General features: G+C 44.1%; 1 protein-coding gene across 10 annotated transcripts in view; it reads right to left on the bottom strand.

Annotated features, from left to right (window-relative positions):
• RORA (RAR related orphan receptor A) overlaps positions 1-20281 on the bottom strand; it is an 809419-nt gene that overhangs the window by 647267 nt on the left and 141871 nt on the right. For 2 of the 10 annotated variants that reach the window (XM_086321294.1, XM_086321293.1), the window contains one exon: positions 19416-19522. The exons of the other annotated variants lie outside the window; for them this stretch is intronic. In XM_086321294.1, coding sequence (XP_086177420.1) covers positions 19416-19473 — 58 coding nt within the window. In that variant the 5' untranslated portion in view covers positions 19474-19522. The remainder of the gene's footprint in view (positions 1-19415; positions 19523-20281) is intronic. 10 annotated transcript variants of the gene reach the window in all.

The raw sequence follows: 20281 nt of genomic DNA on the forward strand, positions 1-20281 counted from the left end.
TCTCTACCATCGAAGGCATCTTTTCCTGACTCATTGCAGAAAAGGAGTTGAAACCGAGCAGGCAGTTCACCTGTGCTCTGAACTACAACTGGCAGAGACCTGGAAATGGCGTCTTCCCCACTGCTTCTATGCTATAAATGGCCCTCTGAACAGCTTTCTGAGATTCATATGCTAAAAGACTCTTGTTTGATTCTAAGGCAAGTTTGAAGGCACTGTGCAGGTGCACCATTTACCACAACAAGCTTCCTTACTGCTCCTGTTATTTAAAACCAAGATACTCACTGACCCTGTAGGATTATGAACAGCTCACACCTCAGATGCCTAGATGCTCTCAGGGTTGGAATGGATATTAAATGTTGTCTAGGCCCACCACCTTGTAGCACTGTTAGGCACAGCTCAGTGCTTCAAATTTCTCAAATGGCATGAACTGCCTACCCATGGCACCACTGTTTATCTTGTAGGGCTATTAACTTCCCTTAACCCAACAGAGTTTAAAGGATACTGGGCCTAGGGGATAAAGGGAAATAGATGAGTGGAGAGCCCCAAGAAAAGCTCTCATCTCTATTTGTCAGGTATCCAACTTAAAGCAAATATTAAGGGACTTGGAGAAAGGAATGGTAACCCACTGAAGTATTATTGCCTGGAGAATTCCATGGATAGAAGAGCCTGGCAGGCTACAGTCCATGGGGTCACAAACAGTCAGACACGACTGAGTGGCTTCACACCAGACCTGGTGGTCCAGTGGCTAAGACTCCACATTCCCTTTGCTTGGTATTATCATGGGAAGCAAAGCAGGCTCCACCAGGACCTCCACAGTCATGCCAACACACTTTGATCTAAAAGCCATTCATAAAAAGAGTAATGTAATTTGAAAATACACATTGAGCACCTATTCTTTCCAGACTCTGCCCTGAAGTAGTCAAAGCTTCACTGAATGATAGAGACCTGGAAATAGACATGAGATACAGGCAATTATTCTGTTACTCTAGAAAGAAACCACTGCTTCTAAACTAAACTAAAGGCAGCACATTTACAAATGGGTCCAAAGGAATTCTTGACCTGGAATTGATTCTGATATTGAAATATCTTTAAAGAAACAGATCGTGTCTACCAGTTGCTTACAATTTATCAAAATCCCCTTTCCACCAAACTAACTTTCTTCCCATGAGGAATGGGTAAAAATTCTCATTATCTACTGGACTATTTCAGATAAATGTCATGAAGGTGGTAGGGTCCTTCTCAGTGTTGAAGTCCCTTCTCCTTTGCTTCAGGTGAGGTAGAGGCTATGGTTCCCAAGCTGTGGGACTGCAACTAACTCACAGGAAAGCCATGGGATATTTTAAAAAGTCAAGGGTAGCATAGTCTCTGTCAGTAGCAGACACTGCTACTAGTAAGTTGAAACTATTAATATATGGAACTGTTGCTATTTCTCTTGGTCTAGGGAGTGAAAAAATTACTGAGACACAAAGACACCATGAGCTGAGAATGTTTGAGAACCTTAGGAATTGGGCAGCGGGTTGGGGGTGGGGGTGGTGGTTCTCTCCATCATATCTCAACAACCTCAGAAAGCAGGCTTAATAGTGTCTCTACTCTTCAAAGTCACCTTGAAAGGAGGTTCTAAGAGAGACTTAATAGATTATCACTGTGTAACATGTCACTTCTGATTTAGTAAAAAAAGATGGGCCTGTGGAATCGTAGTTAGAGGAAGTCTTAAGATGGTCTTCAAACATGTTATGTGCCTGGCATGTAATATATATACATATACACACACACACACACACACACACACATATATATATAAACACACATATTCTTTTTCATTAAAAACCCTTCCATCAGGGAGTTTAGGTCTTTTGAGGATGAGCTGCCCATTCTCCTTGCTTGGTGCCCTCTAATAAATAGTATATTCTCCTTCACCACAACGTGGCAACAGTAGCTTGGCTTTGTTGCATGTTGGAGCAGCAGATGCAAATTTGGTTCTGTAATGGGGGCATGCCCAATGTGATGGGTTAGAGCCTGGCTGTCACTGGACACGATCACAATGGCAAAATTGTTGTCCTCTCACACAGCCTCCTAGGCTCACCTCCCTCTCTTTTACTGGCATCTATGGAGAAGACTCAACTCAGGTTCCTGCCTTTATCTGGTCTTCACACCCTGACATTGGTCACAGGCTTGGGGTTCCAGCTGCTCATACCTGGGCTGGGTGGGTAGGTATTGGGATGGGGAGTCTGACCACAAAATGGAGATGGGAGGACTCACTTAGATTAACATGATTCAGCCTTGTCTTTATCACCCCTTACCAGAAAAGCCCTACAGTGTGTGTATGTGTATATGTAAATATATCTGTATAAGAAACTAACAAAGTGCTCTATCCCCACTGAGCTCTGATTTTTGGTGGTAGGGCACCTTCATCTTGGAGTCTGTTTGAGTGAAGTGAGTGAGTTTGGGCAAAATCCCATCTTGACCTGTCTCTCAATTGAGCAGAACGTCCTATGAAACAGATAGGGCAAATATAATTAGCTCTGGCTTTGAGATGAGCAAACTCAGGTCCACCTGAATTTAGTGAGGTTAATGGATTTTCCCAGAGTCCCCAAGCTCCCAGAGCAGGGCAGTTCCTTGACCCAAGTCTTCCACATCTAAAGCTCTCTGTCTCCATGCCACTGCTGCCTTGGTTTTGAACAAGAAATCAGTGCCCTTCTCTTCCTCAACATGCCTACCCAGTGGAGAAGCAAGAAGACATTCTCTTCAAGGCAAGAAACATCCAGGTTCACCCATATGGTTCTGTGGAACTCTACTGGGCTTCCAGGCAGCCCTAAAACATCCAAAGGCAGAAGTCATCATGTTGACGCCCTGGAAGGCTATGTCAAAGTTTGTCCTTATCTCTAGGAAGTTCAGTCCTCACCCTTCTAGTCTTGCTGGTATTACAAGTCTCCTTTCCACGGAAGAAAGGAGAGGCCTCTGCAGAGACATTTAAGGGCCAGGAAGGATGTAGACCTGTGCTTCTCATACATGAGCATGCATCAGAACTACAGGAAAGCTTGTTAGTACACAGGTTGCTGGGCCCGAGCCCCAGAGTTTTCCAGGGTAGGGCAGAAGCATGTGCATCTAACCTGTTCCCAAGTGATGCAGAGGCTGTTGGTCGAAGGACCACTCTGAGAACCACTGATTATATAGTGAGTTGTCTCTCCCAAGGGCCTGGTTTATTGGTCCACACACACCAAATGCTTCTTGAGACACGTCCAGGAGGGCATTCACTGATCATCTTAACAAAATCATTTAAGTGGCTTCTCTCTTCAGCTTTGTTTTAGACCCAATGCAATAGAAGTTAGATAAAAGTCTCTGCCTTTTAGAAACATAGAAGCTAGATACGGACAAAATTCATGTAGACAGGCCTAGAAATACTGCCGTATTCTGATTATGATAACTCTCCCAGAATAAAACAAAAGGCTTACAGTGGCAACCTCACGTTTCCTTGGGGGGGTCTCCAAAGACTGTGCTTTCTAATTTTCAGTGATACCATCATGATCCCGAAGATCATTAAGCAGCTGTTACAGCTGTGTTTAATCACAATCCTACCGTCATATTGAGTGGCTCTGACCTACTGACATGCGAGTCCTTGGCCTCCATGGAGTCGCTCTGACAGGCAGAAGTGGCTGCAGAAGGCAGTGATAGAAATGGGTTTAAATGCTGAGACTCGTGGCATCAAAGATCTGTGAACTGTTGAGCTACACAGAGGAATCATCAGAATAATGATCATTTTTCTCTACCCCCTCCCTCGCTTGTTCAAAGAAAAGAGCCCTTAATTGCTTCTTGAACTACACACAAGTGGGCCATTGACTGTGACTGTAATTCAGCCGAGAGGCAAGGAAAAGTCTAAAACGGATTTTGTTGAGGCGATGTCTTAAACACAGAAAACGCTGCAGAGAGCTCGCCACACACAGGACACTGCTAGGTAGAATTGAGAACAGCTTGGTATATATATGGTCAGCAGTCAAAGCCATCTTTCATTATAGATGATACCAGTGTGGTCAAGGCAGATGTATTTTTTTAAGTGGAGAGGGGGCGAGAGAGATAAAGAGAGGGAAGAAAATGGAATAGAAGTCGTATTAGAAGGATATCCCATTGCAGATGACCTAGCAAATTCAGATTCCTAAAGAAGATGACACTGTTTAAGGAAACTGATTTCTGAATTCAGTTGTTTACTATTTACCTATCTCTTTACACCCACATCCCAGGTATACGTGACATCTGAAGGAGTCTGAATCATTTCCTTCCTCTGGAATGCATCAGCCTAGAAAGGGTTATGGACTTAGGCAGCAACTCTCTGCCCATACTGTCCAGTTTGCCAGCCATTCCACTCAAGGTCATGGCAACAGGGACTAGGAAAGGAGCGCCAGCAACTGAGAAACCTACTGCCAACTACATGCCTACATGCTCATCTAGGAAGAAAGCGGACCTTCCAAGGAAATCTCCTTTTCCAAAATGTGCTTTTCTAAATTCTCTGTGCCGTTAGGCCTCGTAAATAAAAAGTAATGCCTAATACTTCTCTGAAGCCTCTCATCCCACTCCATCCAGAGATCTCTTTTTTCCATAAAGGCCTTTTGCACCCCCTGCTGGGTAGCTCCTCCATTCCCCTACCCTTCCATGGAAACCGGCCCACTCACCGCACCTACATGCCCTGCACTGGGGGAGGTTAGAGGGAGGGCCCCCACTCCTGCTCTGCACAGAGTAGCTAGGTCACATCCTCCTAACACTCAAGTAGAACCCTGTTTGCAAATAAGCCTCAGTGGTGAGAGCAAATGAGTGATACTGACTTCCTAGTAAAGCAACCCCTGGATAATCAGAAGAGTAGGTGATAAAAATTAGCATTGATTACTTACTATGCATGGAGTCCATATTAAGGGCTTTAAACACTTTCTCTCAGTCAGTCCCAAAAATAACTCTCCAACCATGATCCCCATTTTAAAGAGAAGAAAATGGATGCACAGAGAGAGTAAATAAGTTACAGAAGTCATAGTGATAGCTGTCATCTCATGATGTGAATCCACATCTCTGAGTTCAGCGTCCAAGCTTTTATAATCTATTTATGACCATAAATGGGGCACATGCCGCACTGGGACAAGCTGACCATCTGGAGGGTATGTGTTCTCACCTATCTCATGGAGTCAAACACTTACATATCTACTACATGTTGGGCAAAGAACTTGATGCCCTTTTCATATTACTTGTACACTTCACAATTCTAAAAGGTGAGCTGTTTTATCCTCATTTAGCAAACAAGAAAACCCTGAGTCCACACGACAATAACTCACCTAAGTTTCTCTGGTGGTAGGGACAGGACGTGAAATTAAAAATCCCATGTGCTTTATTAACTCACAGCATATGTATTACCATCATCCTCCTGACAAGTACAAAAAAAAAAAAATACTAACTATAATCCAGGACTATTTTAAGACAATAACCTTGAAGGATCTTCTGAATTCTACACATCAAAAATGATGCCACCAATTCATTTAGATGGTGTCTTCAAATTTTCATATAAAAGGTACTCACCTTTTAAAAAAGCAATAAAATGGAAATGTATTAATAGATCAATTAAAGAGACGTAAGTCACTTATTTCATTACCAGATCTCAGATGTAGTTCTACATTGTTCATCTAGTTTGTCTAACTTTTTTCCTGACATAAGCCTGACTTTAATTCCCTGGTGGCAGGATACACTCTCTCCCTCTCAAGCAATTATAATGCCACTTGCATAACGAAGTAGCATACGAAGATTTCAAGGGTCTCTTAACAGTGGCTAAATTTCTCATACATTCACTCGTTCATCTACTACTGAGTCACGTACTCAGTCTCAGAAAAGCTCCGTAGAAAAGGCCCAAGTGTAAATGTCATTGTTGAATTCCTTCCAAACTCATACAAGAAGGACAGAAAGGGGGTTAAGAGATAGAGCAGCCCCTCAGTTGGCAAGCATTGATTGAGAAGGTATAATATGCCTGCTCCATCCTAGGCATGGGAGGGCTACCTAAAGAATCACTGCTTCTCATCCTCAAAGAGCTGGCTCAGAGCTGGAGTGGGGAGATGCTCAGACAACACAATATGGGTTATTGGGTTTCATGGGCTTCCCTCTTTCTGGCTGGAGCACTTCTGGTGGGAGGTGCTAAAGAGCTCATGTTCTGAGTTAGACTTGGTCTAAAACCTGGCTCTGGTGCTTTCTTTCCTGTGCATCTGTGAGCAAGTTGCTTCAACTCCTGCAGACTCTGTGTCCATATTTGTAAAAGGAGATGACAGTACTTATAACAGGGCAGGAAGGAGGAAGCCAGTCTTGTAGAAAGAGGTCGGCACATGACCAGCACATGGCCAGGACTATTAAAGTTAAGGGCAGCACAAAGTTGGCAAGAAGGGAGCTGGCTGGTCCTGTCCCATTGCAGGTAGCTCAGGAAGCCACTTAGTTCCTGAAAGCTTCCCTCTCTTACTTCTCCAGGCAGGGGTTGGAACTCTTTAGCTTGGTTTCAACTCCCACTTCCCTATCCCTGAACCTCATGCAAACTTCACTTGGTTAACCTGTATTCATCCTTCAGCCCAACCTGAACCTCCCTTTCCATTTCTCACTGAAACTCCCACTCCCTCACAAGAGGCATGAGTCACCCCTGATGCTCTCCAAGCACCTAAGCTCACCGGTAACTCAGCAGTGATCACTCAGAGTCCCTGTGTGCCTGCCTACATCCCCTACCAGAGTGTATGAAACTGGAAGGCAGGACCACACGCCCGGGGCTCTCTGCCAGCTCCTCGTTTGATAATGGACAGTAGCAGGTGCTCGGTAACCATTTGTTTAGAAGACACATGAATGAACGCAAATAGATACCATGTCTAAACCTGTAATAAAAAGTACATGGCTCAAGTGCGGCATCGAATTCTGCTGTCCTGTCTCGCACCTGGTGTCATTACATCTCTGGATAAGTAGAAACACTTATGGTGTCAATCTGAGGCCTTTCTAATACGACATCAGCTGCTTTTCCTGCACATGGTGGGCAGAGTTATGAGATTTGGCCAACTTTCTCCTAGTCAGTTCACCATTGGTCAACAGAGGTGTTCATGTGGATGCAGTTAAGATGTTTATGCCAACGTCGGGCACAAATAAACGTGGAAAGAATTCAGGTCAGTCCAACCATTAGTAACAGTATCTTCTTGCTCTCCTGGGAGCTGTTTCAGATTTCGGCTGCATCCCCACCCCTACATAGAGAGACCGGGAGAGGGCTGCAGCTTCTAGAATTACAACCATTTTGTCAACTTGTCATTTGCCTCACTGTCTGGCCGGTGCCTCTCCCTCTGGGTCCAGAGACATTCTGCACAGGAAGAAAGCAATAAAGTGAACACAGGGCCGATGAATTCTCCAATCTTCAAAGTACCTTGTTCTGTCCCACAGAACATACATATTTCTGGCAAGCACCATGGAGAGCCTCACATTTGTTACCTCCTGCTCTGCTGGGAATCAAAGCATTTACCCCCCATGAGATGTTTTTTAAAGGCCCAAGGGCACTGGGCCATCTTATCCCCACTCCCTTGGTGAGCTTCCCTGACTACATGAAAATACCTGAAAAGGCTAACTTTGTCTGTTCCATATTGCCTTAAAAATAAGAATACTCTTAACCTTTAGGGATTTATATTTGGAAAAAGGAAATGAACTAGATACAGCTTATAAAAAAAAAAAAAGGCAGGAAGGTGAGTCATTTTTCAAATTATTTACAAATTTGGGATGGAAAATACATATATATTTGCAGATATTGAATACGATGAACTGATTTGTTTCATCATTTCTCAGTGTACCATACCTTTGTTGGTTATATTTTACTTTCCAGAGAAAACTGAGTGGGGCCCATAGCAGGTGCTGAAAACCGACTTGATGAACAGAGTAGCCAGAATTTATAATCCGTAATTAGTTAGAATTAGCCTGGGGAATAATAACTAAAATTCTAGAGAAGTGGGAGCCAGAAGATCCATATTTAGATTTCAGCTTTACCACCTCCTAATCATTCCCAAAATATGGGCATAACAAACAGTCCCTTCACAGAGCTCTGTGATAATCAGACGTAACAGAATTTTGTAAAGTGCTGTATGTCTCAGTAGTAACGGAGATCTTTCCAGTTCCTCATCATGATTGAAGGGCAAATGTCAATGGGGTTGCTCTTTCAGAGAAAGTTACAGTTAGGTATTTTTTGAAAATGTTAAATTGTATTTATAAATAAATCTCCATCAATGGTTTCTTTAGGTTTCTTTTGGCTAGGACATTCTAGAATCCTAAGGGAAATGATACAACACAAATCATTGACTTGGTCAGTTTAATACTGGCTCAAAGAGTTAGAAAGTATTATCATTAGAAGAAGTTTAGAAAACAACTAATTCTAATCCAACCTCTTCATTTGACTATCATGGAAAGGGAGGTGAAGGGAGGCTGAATAAATTCCCCAAGATGACACAGACAATCATGGAGCCAGGTTTAGACGGGAGGGCTCCTGACTCCTGCAGCGTGACCCATCTTCAGTGCTCCACACTAAACAAAACCTTCCGTTTCAGCTTTCCACATGAAGCCAGCATCTGAGGCCACAAAAGCAGCCCTCTCAAAAAGGTGTGGAATCGCTGTGAAAGCCGAGTCTAAAGGTTGCAGATCATACCCAAGGGCTCACTGTGGGATCCTTTCTCTATATGTCCACAAAGGGCAGACAGGACTCACACCCCCTCCCTGAAGCCTGACCTGGCTTCTCTCCCCATCCCCCCCATATCTCAGTGGGTCAAATCAGCTTCAACCACAGTGACCATGTTATCAAAATCCCAGGCAGAGTAATATTCCATTGTATATATGTGCCACATCTTCTTTATCCATTCATCCGTAGATGGACATCTGCTGCTGCTGCTTCTAAGTCGCTTCAGTCGTGTCCAACTCTGTGTGACCCCATAGACGGCAGCCCACCAGGCTCCCCCGTCCCTGGGATTCTCCAGGCAAGAACACTGGAGTGGGTTGCCATTTCCTTCTCCAATGCATGAAAGTGAAAAGTGAAAGTGAAGTCGCTCAGTTGTGTCCAACTCCTAGCGACCCCATGGACTGCAGCCCACCAGGCCCCTCCATCCATGCGATTTTCCAGGCAAGAGTACTGGAGTGGGGTGCCATTGCCTTCTCCAGATGGACATCTAGGTGGCTTTCATAAAAAAAAAAAAAAAATGAACTTGTGTCAGTGAGGTGTATGAACCTAGAGCCTGTTATACAGAGTGAAGTAAGTCAGAGAAAAACAAATGTTGTATGTTAATGCATATATACGGAATCTAGAAACATGGTATTGATGAACCTATTTTCTGGGAAGGAAGGGAGACACAGATGTAGAGATGGACTTGTGGACACAGCGGGGGAAGGAGAGAGTGGGACAAACGGAAGAAGTAGCATCGACATATACACACTATCGTGTGTAAAACAGACAGCTGCTGACAAGTTGGTATATAACACAGAGAGCCCAGCTAGGCGCTCCGTCATGACCTAGAAGGGTGGGGTGGGGGAGGAAGGGAGGCTCAAAAGGGAGGGGCTATACGTACAATTATGGCTGATTTGCCTTGTTGTACGGCAGAAACCAACACAACATGGTAAAGAATTTTCCTCCAATTAAAAAATAAAAATAAATCCCAGGTAGAATCCAAAGGAAAAGATCCAGATTATGAAATGTCTAGTTCCAGAAGGTACCAGATAAAAGAGGAGCTCTGTTCCTCATCTTCACTTGGGCCTGAAGCTGTTCCCCAAAACACACCTGTGTACACTCATGGACATTCTGGAATGGGGTAGTTCATTTCTTAGCCTCTCTAAGCCTGAGGCTGGAAATCTCTCTGTGTTCAAAAACCCCATGCATTTCACAAAATCCTCTGGTGCAGGAAAAGCCCGATTTGAACAGACCCAAATAACCCCCAAATGCTGTGGACGGCACATCTGTTACAGTGTCTGTTCATCTGGAAAAGGAATCTATAGCACTCGAATGCTGACAGGGAAACTGGGAGAAAAAGGGAAAGACACCTTGGCCAAGTCCCCCCACCCCCACCAAGCATATTCTCCCTTATGGAGATTGCTCTCCCCCAGGAAATAAAATGCATCAGCCTCAACAAACAGGACACAGAGAAGATGGAGGACACAGACCTCTAGATCAAATCCAAAAGCTGAATAATAAAGAACACAAAACGACAGGATAATTCAAGAGTCATTTCTGCTTGGCTCAGAGTGATATTAACAGCACAAGCCTCCCAAGTTACCCCTGTACAGAAAGCTCTTTCCTGGTTTTACTAGTGTTCAAGACCAGGAACTCAGCTGGATGGAAGTGGGCAAGAGGCTTTCCACCACAGAGATGATTTCCTGTGGCCACCTAAAATGAGGGGCACCCAAAGGTTCAGGGAGCTCTTGCACCCGGATGGGGCCCAAGAGGGATTGTCTAGGCCACTTCTCCACTCGAATTTTCTGCTAAGACTCTCAGTAAAGGCAAACAAATTATTTCCTTCCTCTACTTTAGAATGCTGTAATCTATTTAGCTCTTTTCAGGTTCATTGGGAAAGCACAAGATTCTTCTAGACTCCATTAACCATGCTTGCAAGAAGCCCATCAGGCTGGTTTCACCCCATGTGGCAAGACAAGACCTTCTAGGTACCAACCGTACAGACCCAAAGTCAAAAAGTGAGAGAAAAATCACAAAGCCTCTGGGAAAAGGACCGCACAGACTGCTGAGGTCCCTTCTTCAAGGGCAAGGGTCATCACAGGAGAAGGATAATGTATTTGACCTTTCTTAAAGACGTCTGGGGAGAAGGCAATGGCACCCCACTCCAGTACTCTTACCTGGAAAATCCCATGGATGGAGGAGCCTAGTAGGCTGCAGTCCATGGGGTCGCTAAGAGTCGGATACGACTGAGCGACTTTACTTTCAGTTTTCACTTCCATGCATTGGAGAAGGAAATGGCAACCCACTCCAGTGTTCTTGCCTGGAGAATCCCAGGGACAGGGGAGCCTGGTGGGCTGCCGTCTATGGGGTCGCACAGAGTCGAACACGACTGAAGTGACTTAGCAGCAGCAGCAGCAGAGAGGTCTGGATATTGGGAAACATGCCACACTTTTCTCTGGGACTTGCTGTATCTTTTTAGAAGTGTGTGTGTGTGTGTGTGTGTGTGCGCGTGCGTGCGCGCGTGTGAGAGAGAGAGAGAGAGATTTTCTAAATTTCAAGTAGTCTCTTGCCAGTTTGAGTTCTCTTGGCAGAACCTTCAAGTGTTCTCAGTAACAGATGCCTGGAGGAGAAGGAAGCTAGGAGTTCTGCAACAGAGCAATGCACCGAGTTGGGGAAGCAGCTGCTCCGCTCTAGTCACTGTGTATACAACTTCACCCAAAGTGTTTAGGAAACAGATCATTCGGGAGCCTCTACCACCTATTCAAAATTCAGGCCCTTTTAGTTCCACTCATTTTCTTTCCTCTATGCTGTTTGTTTTCTGCCATGAGTTTTAGCAATCTGTTTATGTTGTGTGTGTGTGTGTGTGTGTGTGGTGTGTATTTCCCTCTCTAGCCTGGCTGAATTATCCCCAAGTGACTCTTAATCCTCAACAGTAATTCCCAGTGATCGCACTGACATGATGGTAACAGGAGAGCCCAGGCTCCTCCCGCCCCACCTCACTCCCTCCTCCCTTGTTGCTAAGCTCAGCGAGGATGTTCCAGAGAGCTGTTTATTTACAAGATGAAGTTTGAGAGCAGGGCCACCAGGCTTTTAAGTGGACTGAGGCTGCCCAGGGTAGGAGAAGAGCTAGAGCTCACAGTCACAAATCCTCCCATTTCTTCCTGCCTCCAGCACCCCTCCGCCATAGCATAAGTGTTGGTCCCATATCATCACTCTTTTTAAGGCCCTTGGTCTCCTCACAGTTCATCTAGACTGGCACTGTTACTGAACAGAGTGCTGGACTAGAAATCAGATCACCAGCTCCCCATGCCCAGCTAGCTGGTTTAAGGTGGCACGTTTCCTGCCCTTGATTTCCATAAACATTAAGAATGGACTAGATGGGACCTCCTTGGTGGTCCAGTGGTTAAGACTCCATGCTTCCACTTCAGGGGGCACAGATTCAATTCCTGACCAGGGAACTAAGATCCTGCATGCCAGGTGGCACAGTTGAAAAAAAAAAAAAGACTAGACAGAGCTGACTGGTGAATCAAGTACTTCTCAAACTTGACCGTGCTGAATAATCAGCTGGAGACCTTATTAAGACAGATTCCTTGGCCAACATGTAAAGGTTCTAAGTCAGTAGTTTGGCCATAGGGCCTGGGATTTTGCATTTCTAACATGCTTTCTAGAAGGTCTGAGGACCACACTTTGGGAATCACTGGCCCAAGCTATCTTCCAAATGTTCTACTGGTCTGTCACCACACACACTGGCACGTGAAAAGTCAGAATATTTGGTCCTGTGATGAAAGTCACAGGCCTCTTCCACATTTAGCGTTTTTCTCTTAGTCCCAAATTTTGATCACTTATTTGCAAAGATAAGGAGCAAAGACATGGGTGAGGAGTGCCACTGGCTTAGCGTTTAGCTGGCAGCAGCTACTACACCTGGGAGGGCAACTTGAAAACCATGTGAAATTACAAGATGGAAACAAAAGAGCAGAGGAGGAGGCATAAGAATACATTGCATAGGCTCCACTTGCCAAGCTGTTATCCTGGGTCATATTTTTTGCCAGCTGCATAAGTCACCTGGAAGGGTACACTGCAAATGCAGTGGTCTCACTCACTGTTTGGAAACACATAAAAAATAACTCCAAAGCAATATAAAAAGTAGTGTTACAAGGTACACTCTCAGATATTTACCCTGCTCTTAGCTCTATAATCCTTTTCATATGGTGAAACCAGAAACCTTTCTGCCGTACACAACCTAACCATGACCCATGAGGCCTCTGTAACATCCTGCTAGAGCATGCCCATTTTTACAATTATGTAGCCTGGTGTGAAATGGAGAAAGCACTGCACAGGGATGCTGGGATTAAGTCTAAGAGGAATTCTGATTCTAAGCTCCTGCATTCAGACGCCTCAACATTTCTGCTCATCTGAAACTCTACTTATTCAAATACAAGAGCTCATGCTAAGACAAAACTTTAAAAGAGAACTTAAAGAAAAGAACTCAGGATAATGCCACCAGATCAGTGTTTGTCCTCTCCTCTCTTCAATTGTTTGCTGTAGTGAGCAGCTGTTATGAGGAATGCATCCTATGCAACTGATGAACTAAAATCAAATAAATCTTAAGAATCATGGGGGAAAAAAAAGAACCAGGGCACTAGGATAAAGAATAAAATTTTGATTTACCTTTTAACACTGTAACTTGATTCGGCCACTTTAGAAATTGCCAAGTAGAATGGGAATCAGATAAGAGGTCCATTCCCAAAAGGTCTGAAAAGGTTTCCACAATTACCCAAAAGCATTTTGAAAAATCTGTATTTGTTTGAATCAGGGGTTAGCTATAGCCTGCTGCCTACTTTTGTAAATCAAGTTTTATTGGAACACAAATTCTCTTATTTACGGATTGTCTACTGTCAGTGTACAAGGCACACTTGAGAGAGCATAACGACCTGAAGAGCCTAAAATATTAACTATTTAGCCCTCTACAGAAAAAATTCTGCCAGCTCCAAATAATAGAAAAAATAATAATAATGACAGCAATTTATACTCCAACTATCTTATAAATTAATTACAAACCTGTTCAATCAAAAAACTATCACCCATTATTAGAGTCTACAGCTTCTTCCTGACTCCCAATAGTGTCTTCAAATGTAAAGTAACCATGCTTTGAAATTCACTCAGCTGTTGAACAAACTTTTGAAAGCCTAAATCAATCTAAGGGCTGAAAATTTATTCTTATGCCAGATCCACCAAAAAATAAAGCAGAGCCACACTCAACACGAATTTCTTCATGTGATTCGAGTCATATAAAAACAACATACGAGAAGGAAGGCAAATTGGGTTTTTAAAGCCATAAGTCTGCACTTGGCAGATAAAATGCCATCTCAGATAATCACATTTGATTGTCACTAATGTTAATATATGTCGATAAGAGTCGAGCGCCGCACACCAGAGGTTAGGTTTACTGCTCACATGCAGATGTTTGCTATACTGAATCTCTGCCATAACCCTGTGGGAATGGCATTTTTTATGTGTTCTGCAGTGAATTTATGGCCAGGGAGCCATAAATGTTATAGTTCTTCAAACCTTTTGCTTGTGGAGATTGTCACAGTGATTGAAAAGGAGAAAGACACAGATGTCTTTTGTTAGCGGGCCATTTCCAGACCCACTCAAGGATGCAGCCTATGTCAGCTCCGCAAGTTCAGGCCATCTGAATTATCAATGCCACACAGGTTTGCAATCTCCCATTATCAACTTGCTTCAGTTCAGATCTGCATTGAGTTGGCAAGGCCCATATGTACCAGGTCCTGGACTAGGCCCTGAGACAAGGTTCCTGACCACAAGGCACTCACATGCTGGGTACAGGCAATATACACAGCATGGAAAGTGCTGTAACCACCAGAGAACGAGGCAGAGTGTCACGGGGGCTCTGCATGGACAAGAGCAGGGGCCAAGACAAGAGCTGTGCAACATTGCTCACAGGAGGTCATGTCTGAGCCAAGACTTGAGAGATCAGCTTCAGGAGCATAAACAAAGAAAGCTCTGTGTGTGTGCATGCATGTGCAAGTGTTACTCATGAAAGAAAAGGCAGGAACAAAACCACATGTGCAAGACCCATGCTGACGTGCTCAGAGTATCCATGGCATTCAGCACTGGTGTAGCATGAAGTGGCAGGGGTTTGAGGGGAAAACAGTTGTGTCATGTGGGAAGAATATGGCCTTGAGAGTGAAAAAGATCTTAGTTCAAGCTCTAGTTTCATCACCCACTAACAGTGTGACCTTGAGTAACTTCTAGAATTTCCATAACCTTCAAAGTCTGGTTAGTAACATATACCTCTGAGGGTTGGTATAAGGGTCAAGGGAGGTGATGGGTGGGTCCTGAGAGCAAATGGGCTAGTAAACTGGTAAAAGAACAACACAGCCACCAGGGAGGACATACACCCACTCTGTAAAGCAAGAAAGAAATTTTTTTTTTTTTTTTTAAGAATTCCATCCATAGCTTCTTCCATCAACACTGAATAATGACGGAAGGAGTCATTTAAGAAAGAAAAACCAAAGGCATGGCAACATTGCTTGAATCTCCTATTTTCCTGTGTCATTGTCAGGCAGGTGAAAGAAAGGCCATCAGGGAGACGCTGAATCATGAACACAAGGGACACCTCTAAAATGGCAGCGTCGTAGGGGGACCTTCCCAGCGCCTAACCCAACACAAGCTCCACATGCATCCACTGTGTGCCCAGTACTTGTCCCTGCATGAACACCAATGGGGTGTGAAAGAAACCTCCCCTCAACGTAACATAAAGCCCACTTCTGACTCGCCAGGAGCTACATGACAGATGCAGAGGTTCTTTCAAGCAAATGAATCAGCACCTCAAGCATTTAAAAAAAAGTGGGGGGGAGTAATTTAGAACTTTCAGTTAAGATGAGCTTTGCCAGTTTCTCTTAGGGAGACTAAAAAGCCCCTAATGATGATGAGTAAATGCCTGTGCTCTGGGGAAACATTAAAGATGAGCGGCTACTCTTCACCAAGGCCTTCCTTAATTCTGTGTGAGAGGGAAGTCTGCAGAAGAATACAGCCCTTGCTAACTTGGGAAATCATCCTGTCTCCTGCAGCTATGGCTTTGTTCATGCTCTTTCTTGCATGAACAACACGCACGCACGCACGCACACACACACACACACGGAGAAAAGGGGATGAATCATCATGTCTGCAGGGTTGAGACCTCTATCTTTTATAAACATCATGCACGATGGAAGGGATGTCTAAATACGCAGACCATCCTTGGGGACGCCTTCTAAGCAGTCTCCAGGCAGAAGCCCGTGGAGCCCAGGAGGAAAGCCGTGGCAGAGCCACAAATGGAGAAGATCCCCCTAATCGACAAATTATCCTTCAAAGGTTTAGAGTGACCCTTTTTTTTTTTTTTTTTTAAGGAAGGAAGGCCCATCCAACTGCAGTAAAAACCATCACTGCAGACTCTGGGTCCCTAGAATCAGGATTGATTTGAGGGGTTTCTCTGAAGCCCGCCAGCAATAACAAGTAGCAAGCTCCTAGTATGCCACTGGGGGAGCCACAGTTCGTCACTCTGGTGGTAAACACAGCTTCCCAAAGAGGACTGCTTTAAAAAAAAAATCCCCAATTATCATGCCTATGACCATTCTGAGGGCAGATCGAAATAAACAAATGAACCATGCAAAGGCAGCCTCTAATTACATTGCCCAGAGGCCAGAATTCACACTAGCCCTGGTCCCTACTTCCCAGTTCAGAGCACCAGACAGGGCCAGTCCAGGGTCTTCTCCCCAAAGACTTATTTTTCCCTCAAGAGAAGATTCCCCATTCTTGACTTTCAATAGGTAAGAAAAGGATGAAGTTTTGCCCTAGAATGGGGTGAAGTGGGGAGAGCTTCAGACCTGAGCCTGGGTTCTGGGGACTAACTCTTTCACTAGGGTACTGCTGAGTGCATTACCTTCAGGACCTTTGTTATTTTTTATTCTATTCAACTCTTTGGACCAAGAGATGATCCTAAAACTCCCTGCCAGCTCTAAGTTTGTTCAGGATACTAAGTGAAAGTAACGCAAATCAAGTTGACTCTTGGTGGATATGAATGAGTCAGTTGCCAACTCAGTGTCATTTAAAGGTGGAAAAAGTGGGAGGGAAAAAAAAACAAAAAACAAAACAGGCCTTGACTGGGGATCCTTGAAAATCTTGCCATTTAGTGACTCTTGGATGAAAGACTGAAAGCTGCTGAAATGTACTCACTGCTTCCTCTCAGAAAGTGTGACCATTATCAGTCATTTAGTCATTTACAGAAGCAAGCTATCCAGCAAGTCAGCCAAAAGTTAGGTAATTGTGGTGGTGGCGGCAGGGGGAAGGGGGGCAGAACAGATCTTAAATTTGTAGCCCAGGAAGACGACAGTAGCCACAAGTCCAAGTATGTGTATATCACAATGCCTGCGGTACATACACAAGAAGGAACAGGAGACAGGCTACTGAATTAACATGGATTCTCAATCTCTCAGTGTGAAGCAGGCATCAGTGGCCTCCGACTCGCTGTCATCTGCCCCTATACATAACATGCCTCTGTTTGATACCTTCTGTCACTCCCAAAACGACCCCCAAAATTCACTGCCTCAACACACACCGGCATTTGTGAGTTTCAGAACAGCCAAAAACAGCGTCTGAAAGCCTTCCAATATAGCTCTGTCCCTCCTCGTACCTAAAATGATCCACTGTTCCATTTCCATAGGCTTTTCTTCAGCAGATTGACAAGGTAACATCTGCTTCAGAAACAGATGTTTATGCCAGAATTCTCTTCTGCTCATTAATGCTTTTCCGGTTAACATCTAACTATCTCACTCATTAGTTCTTAATAATACTTTTTGTATCCAAGCCATGCCAAATACGCGCTCTTTAGAGCTCTGTATTATTGTTGCTTCTGTTGCTGTTGAATTACGCTGCTGAATAAAGGAAAAGTAAAAATAAGCCCCTCTAAGAAGGCTGCTATGTGTCAGAGCTCTATCTTTGTGAACTGAACAAGCTGAAATCAATTAAAAGTGTGTGTTTAGAGAATGCATCTCAGCTGTCTAATTGCACCACCTCTGCTTTAGGGCCAAAGTTTGACTTCCTGCCAAATTGCCATCAAAATGGGCGTCCGTCAGCGCTGCTACAACTGCCACTTGTCTGGGCGTGATTCAAGAGCTTGTTCAATGAAGGAAGCCCAGGCTGCTCTGGGGCTTGGCGCACAGGCTCCTACTTCCCAGAAGCAGGCCTCAGCGATGGTGCCCAGACAAAGGACACCACAGAGCCCTCTGGGATGAGAGTTCTGGGACTGAGTTATCGATCCCACCCAGCCCCCGTGGTCTGACAGGCCTAACAGATTAACTCTAGGGAGCATTCACATGATGGTCTCTACTGACCCACATGCAAGTTCACATAAAGAGAACTGCTTCAAGGAAAGCAGAGTCAACACACCTCTGCTGAGTACCTAGCTAGGTACTGTTGATCCATCCATTATTAAAACCACAAGCACTGTTTCTACGGTTCCATACCCAACAGAAGCAAAGGGAAAACAAAAGGTTCAGTTTTTCACTATTTGTAATACAAGGGCACAGGTTAAATTATATTTGAAATACTTTTTAGAAACACTTTTAAATACTTCCTGGTGATCCCAAGGATGGGCCTTTACGTTTCAAGAAGTCAACACCATAGTCAAACAACCAAACAAACCAAGAGAGAAATAAGGCTACTGTTGGTCTGTAAGATAAGGCAAAACCCAATCCTCTAGGGAACCTGTGCCAACACAATGTATTGTTTGGGGTTAGGAGAAAGAATGTTTAATAAATCATCAACTATTGTTTCCATGGTTACAACAGATGTATAGTCACCTATATTGTTTAGCTTGGTGTGATCAGTCCTATAGGAAAGAAATGATTAAGGCTCTTGGTGATAAGCAAATATGGAATTCAGTTTACTTAAAGGCTGGCATACTATCCAAAAAATCTGAAATAAAACAGAAATTTAAATCTAATCAAACAAATTATCAGTCTCCAGACTTCTTGGTAACCAAGGTCTTTTGATTCCAATGAACTTGACTGCAGCTCCATAACATGCTCTGTTCTTTTTATAGCATGCTCTTTCCTTTTCACTGAAGTGGCTGCTTTTCAGCAAAATTACTTGGCAAATACTGCTTTATCAAGTATAAATCAGATATGCTACTCTGGAATCTAAACCCACAAAGGATATGCCCCAGAACACTACATAAAAATGAAAACTAGAAATACCGCATCATTGCTGCCAAAAGAAATGGAAAAATATGAATGAGAATGATCCCTGGGTGTGTCTTCCATGAGATTCCACTTAAATAACATTCTCCACTTATTTAAATCTCTACAATCTGATGGGCTTACACAGTGCAAAACAAAATCACATTTTAGGAGGAAATTAAAATGTTCTGAACTGCTCTGGATGGTGCTGGCATTGTGTAAGGAATGGTGAGTACTAACCACAGTCAGAATCTCTCTGCCTCCAGTTGGCAGATACCATCTGAGGTTTCAAAGCAATGTGCGAAGGGAGTTCAAACTAGAGACTCAGGGGCCTCTCCCCAGCTCCTCTCTCCAGATACAGTCCAGAGGGAGCCAGGCAATTGTGTAGGGGAATGATGATGCAGGTGCAGACCTATGACTTTTAACCCCCAGTCCTCTGGCCCTTTAAACACCCCCCACCTCCAGACCAGTCTCCTGCTGCCGTCTTTACTCACTGTGAGCACTGCTGCCTAGCGCTGCTGGACTTCTTTCCTGAAGCAGTATTACTTTCATCTTCTTGGACTCTCTGGTCAGACCGATATCTGATAGCTCTCTCCTGTGACTGAGGTTACAATATTTTCTCAATTATCCCACAACAACAACAAAAAGACAATATTCCATCTTTAGTAGTTTTCTAAATCTTAACTAGAAAGAAAAACTTCCTTTCCTATGACTGTTCGTTTTGTTTCTTTTTTTTAAAATAAAGGACTGGCTTTTGTTGTTGTTGTTTTATAATTTTAGTTATTTGTTTGTTTATGGCTGTGCTGGGCCTCCACTGCTCATGTGGGCTTTCTCCAGCTGCAGCACGCGGTGGCTACTGTCTAGTTGCAGTGTGCAATTTCTTACTGCAGTGGCTTCTCTTGTTGTGAAGCAAGGGTTCCAGGGCATGGACTTTAGCAGTTGCAGCACATGGGCTCCATAGTTATGGCTCATGGGCTTAGTTGCTCCTCGGCATTGGGATCTTCTTGGACAAGGGATTAAACCAGTGTCCTCTGCATTACAAGGCCAACTCTTAACCACTGGACCACCAGGGAAGCCCTGCTGGGTTCTTTTTAATTTGAATACATTAGGTGCTATTAGAGACCATCCTGGACTCAGTTTCCCCAAGACACAGAGCAAGGTCTAGCACTAGGAGGTCATCAGGTATGGGTCTATCAAGGCCATGAGTCAAACAAATGATGTGAGGCCAAAGGCATACAGCAGGTTATCTGGGCATTATCCCCTAAGCCTGGAGATGTGGCCAAGCAACACAGTTCTATCTCCACCACCAACGGCTGAGCTGTTGGTTCACAGGCAGCTGAGCATGGCCCACCCATGATAC

Source organism: Bos grunniens, chromosome 10 (assembly GCF_055505025.1).
Source record: "Bos grunniens cultivar Pamir isolate PY7600 chromosome 10, Bosgru_T2T1.0, whole genome shotgun sequence".
In the NCBI taxonomy this organism is placed as follows: Eukaryota; Metazoa; Chordata; class Mammalia; order Artiodactyla; family Bovidae; genus Bos; species Bos grunniens.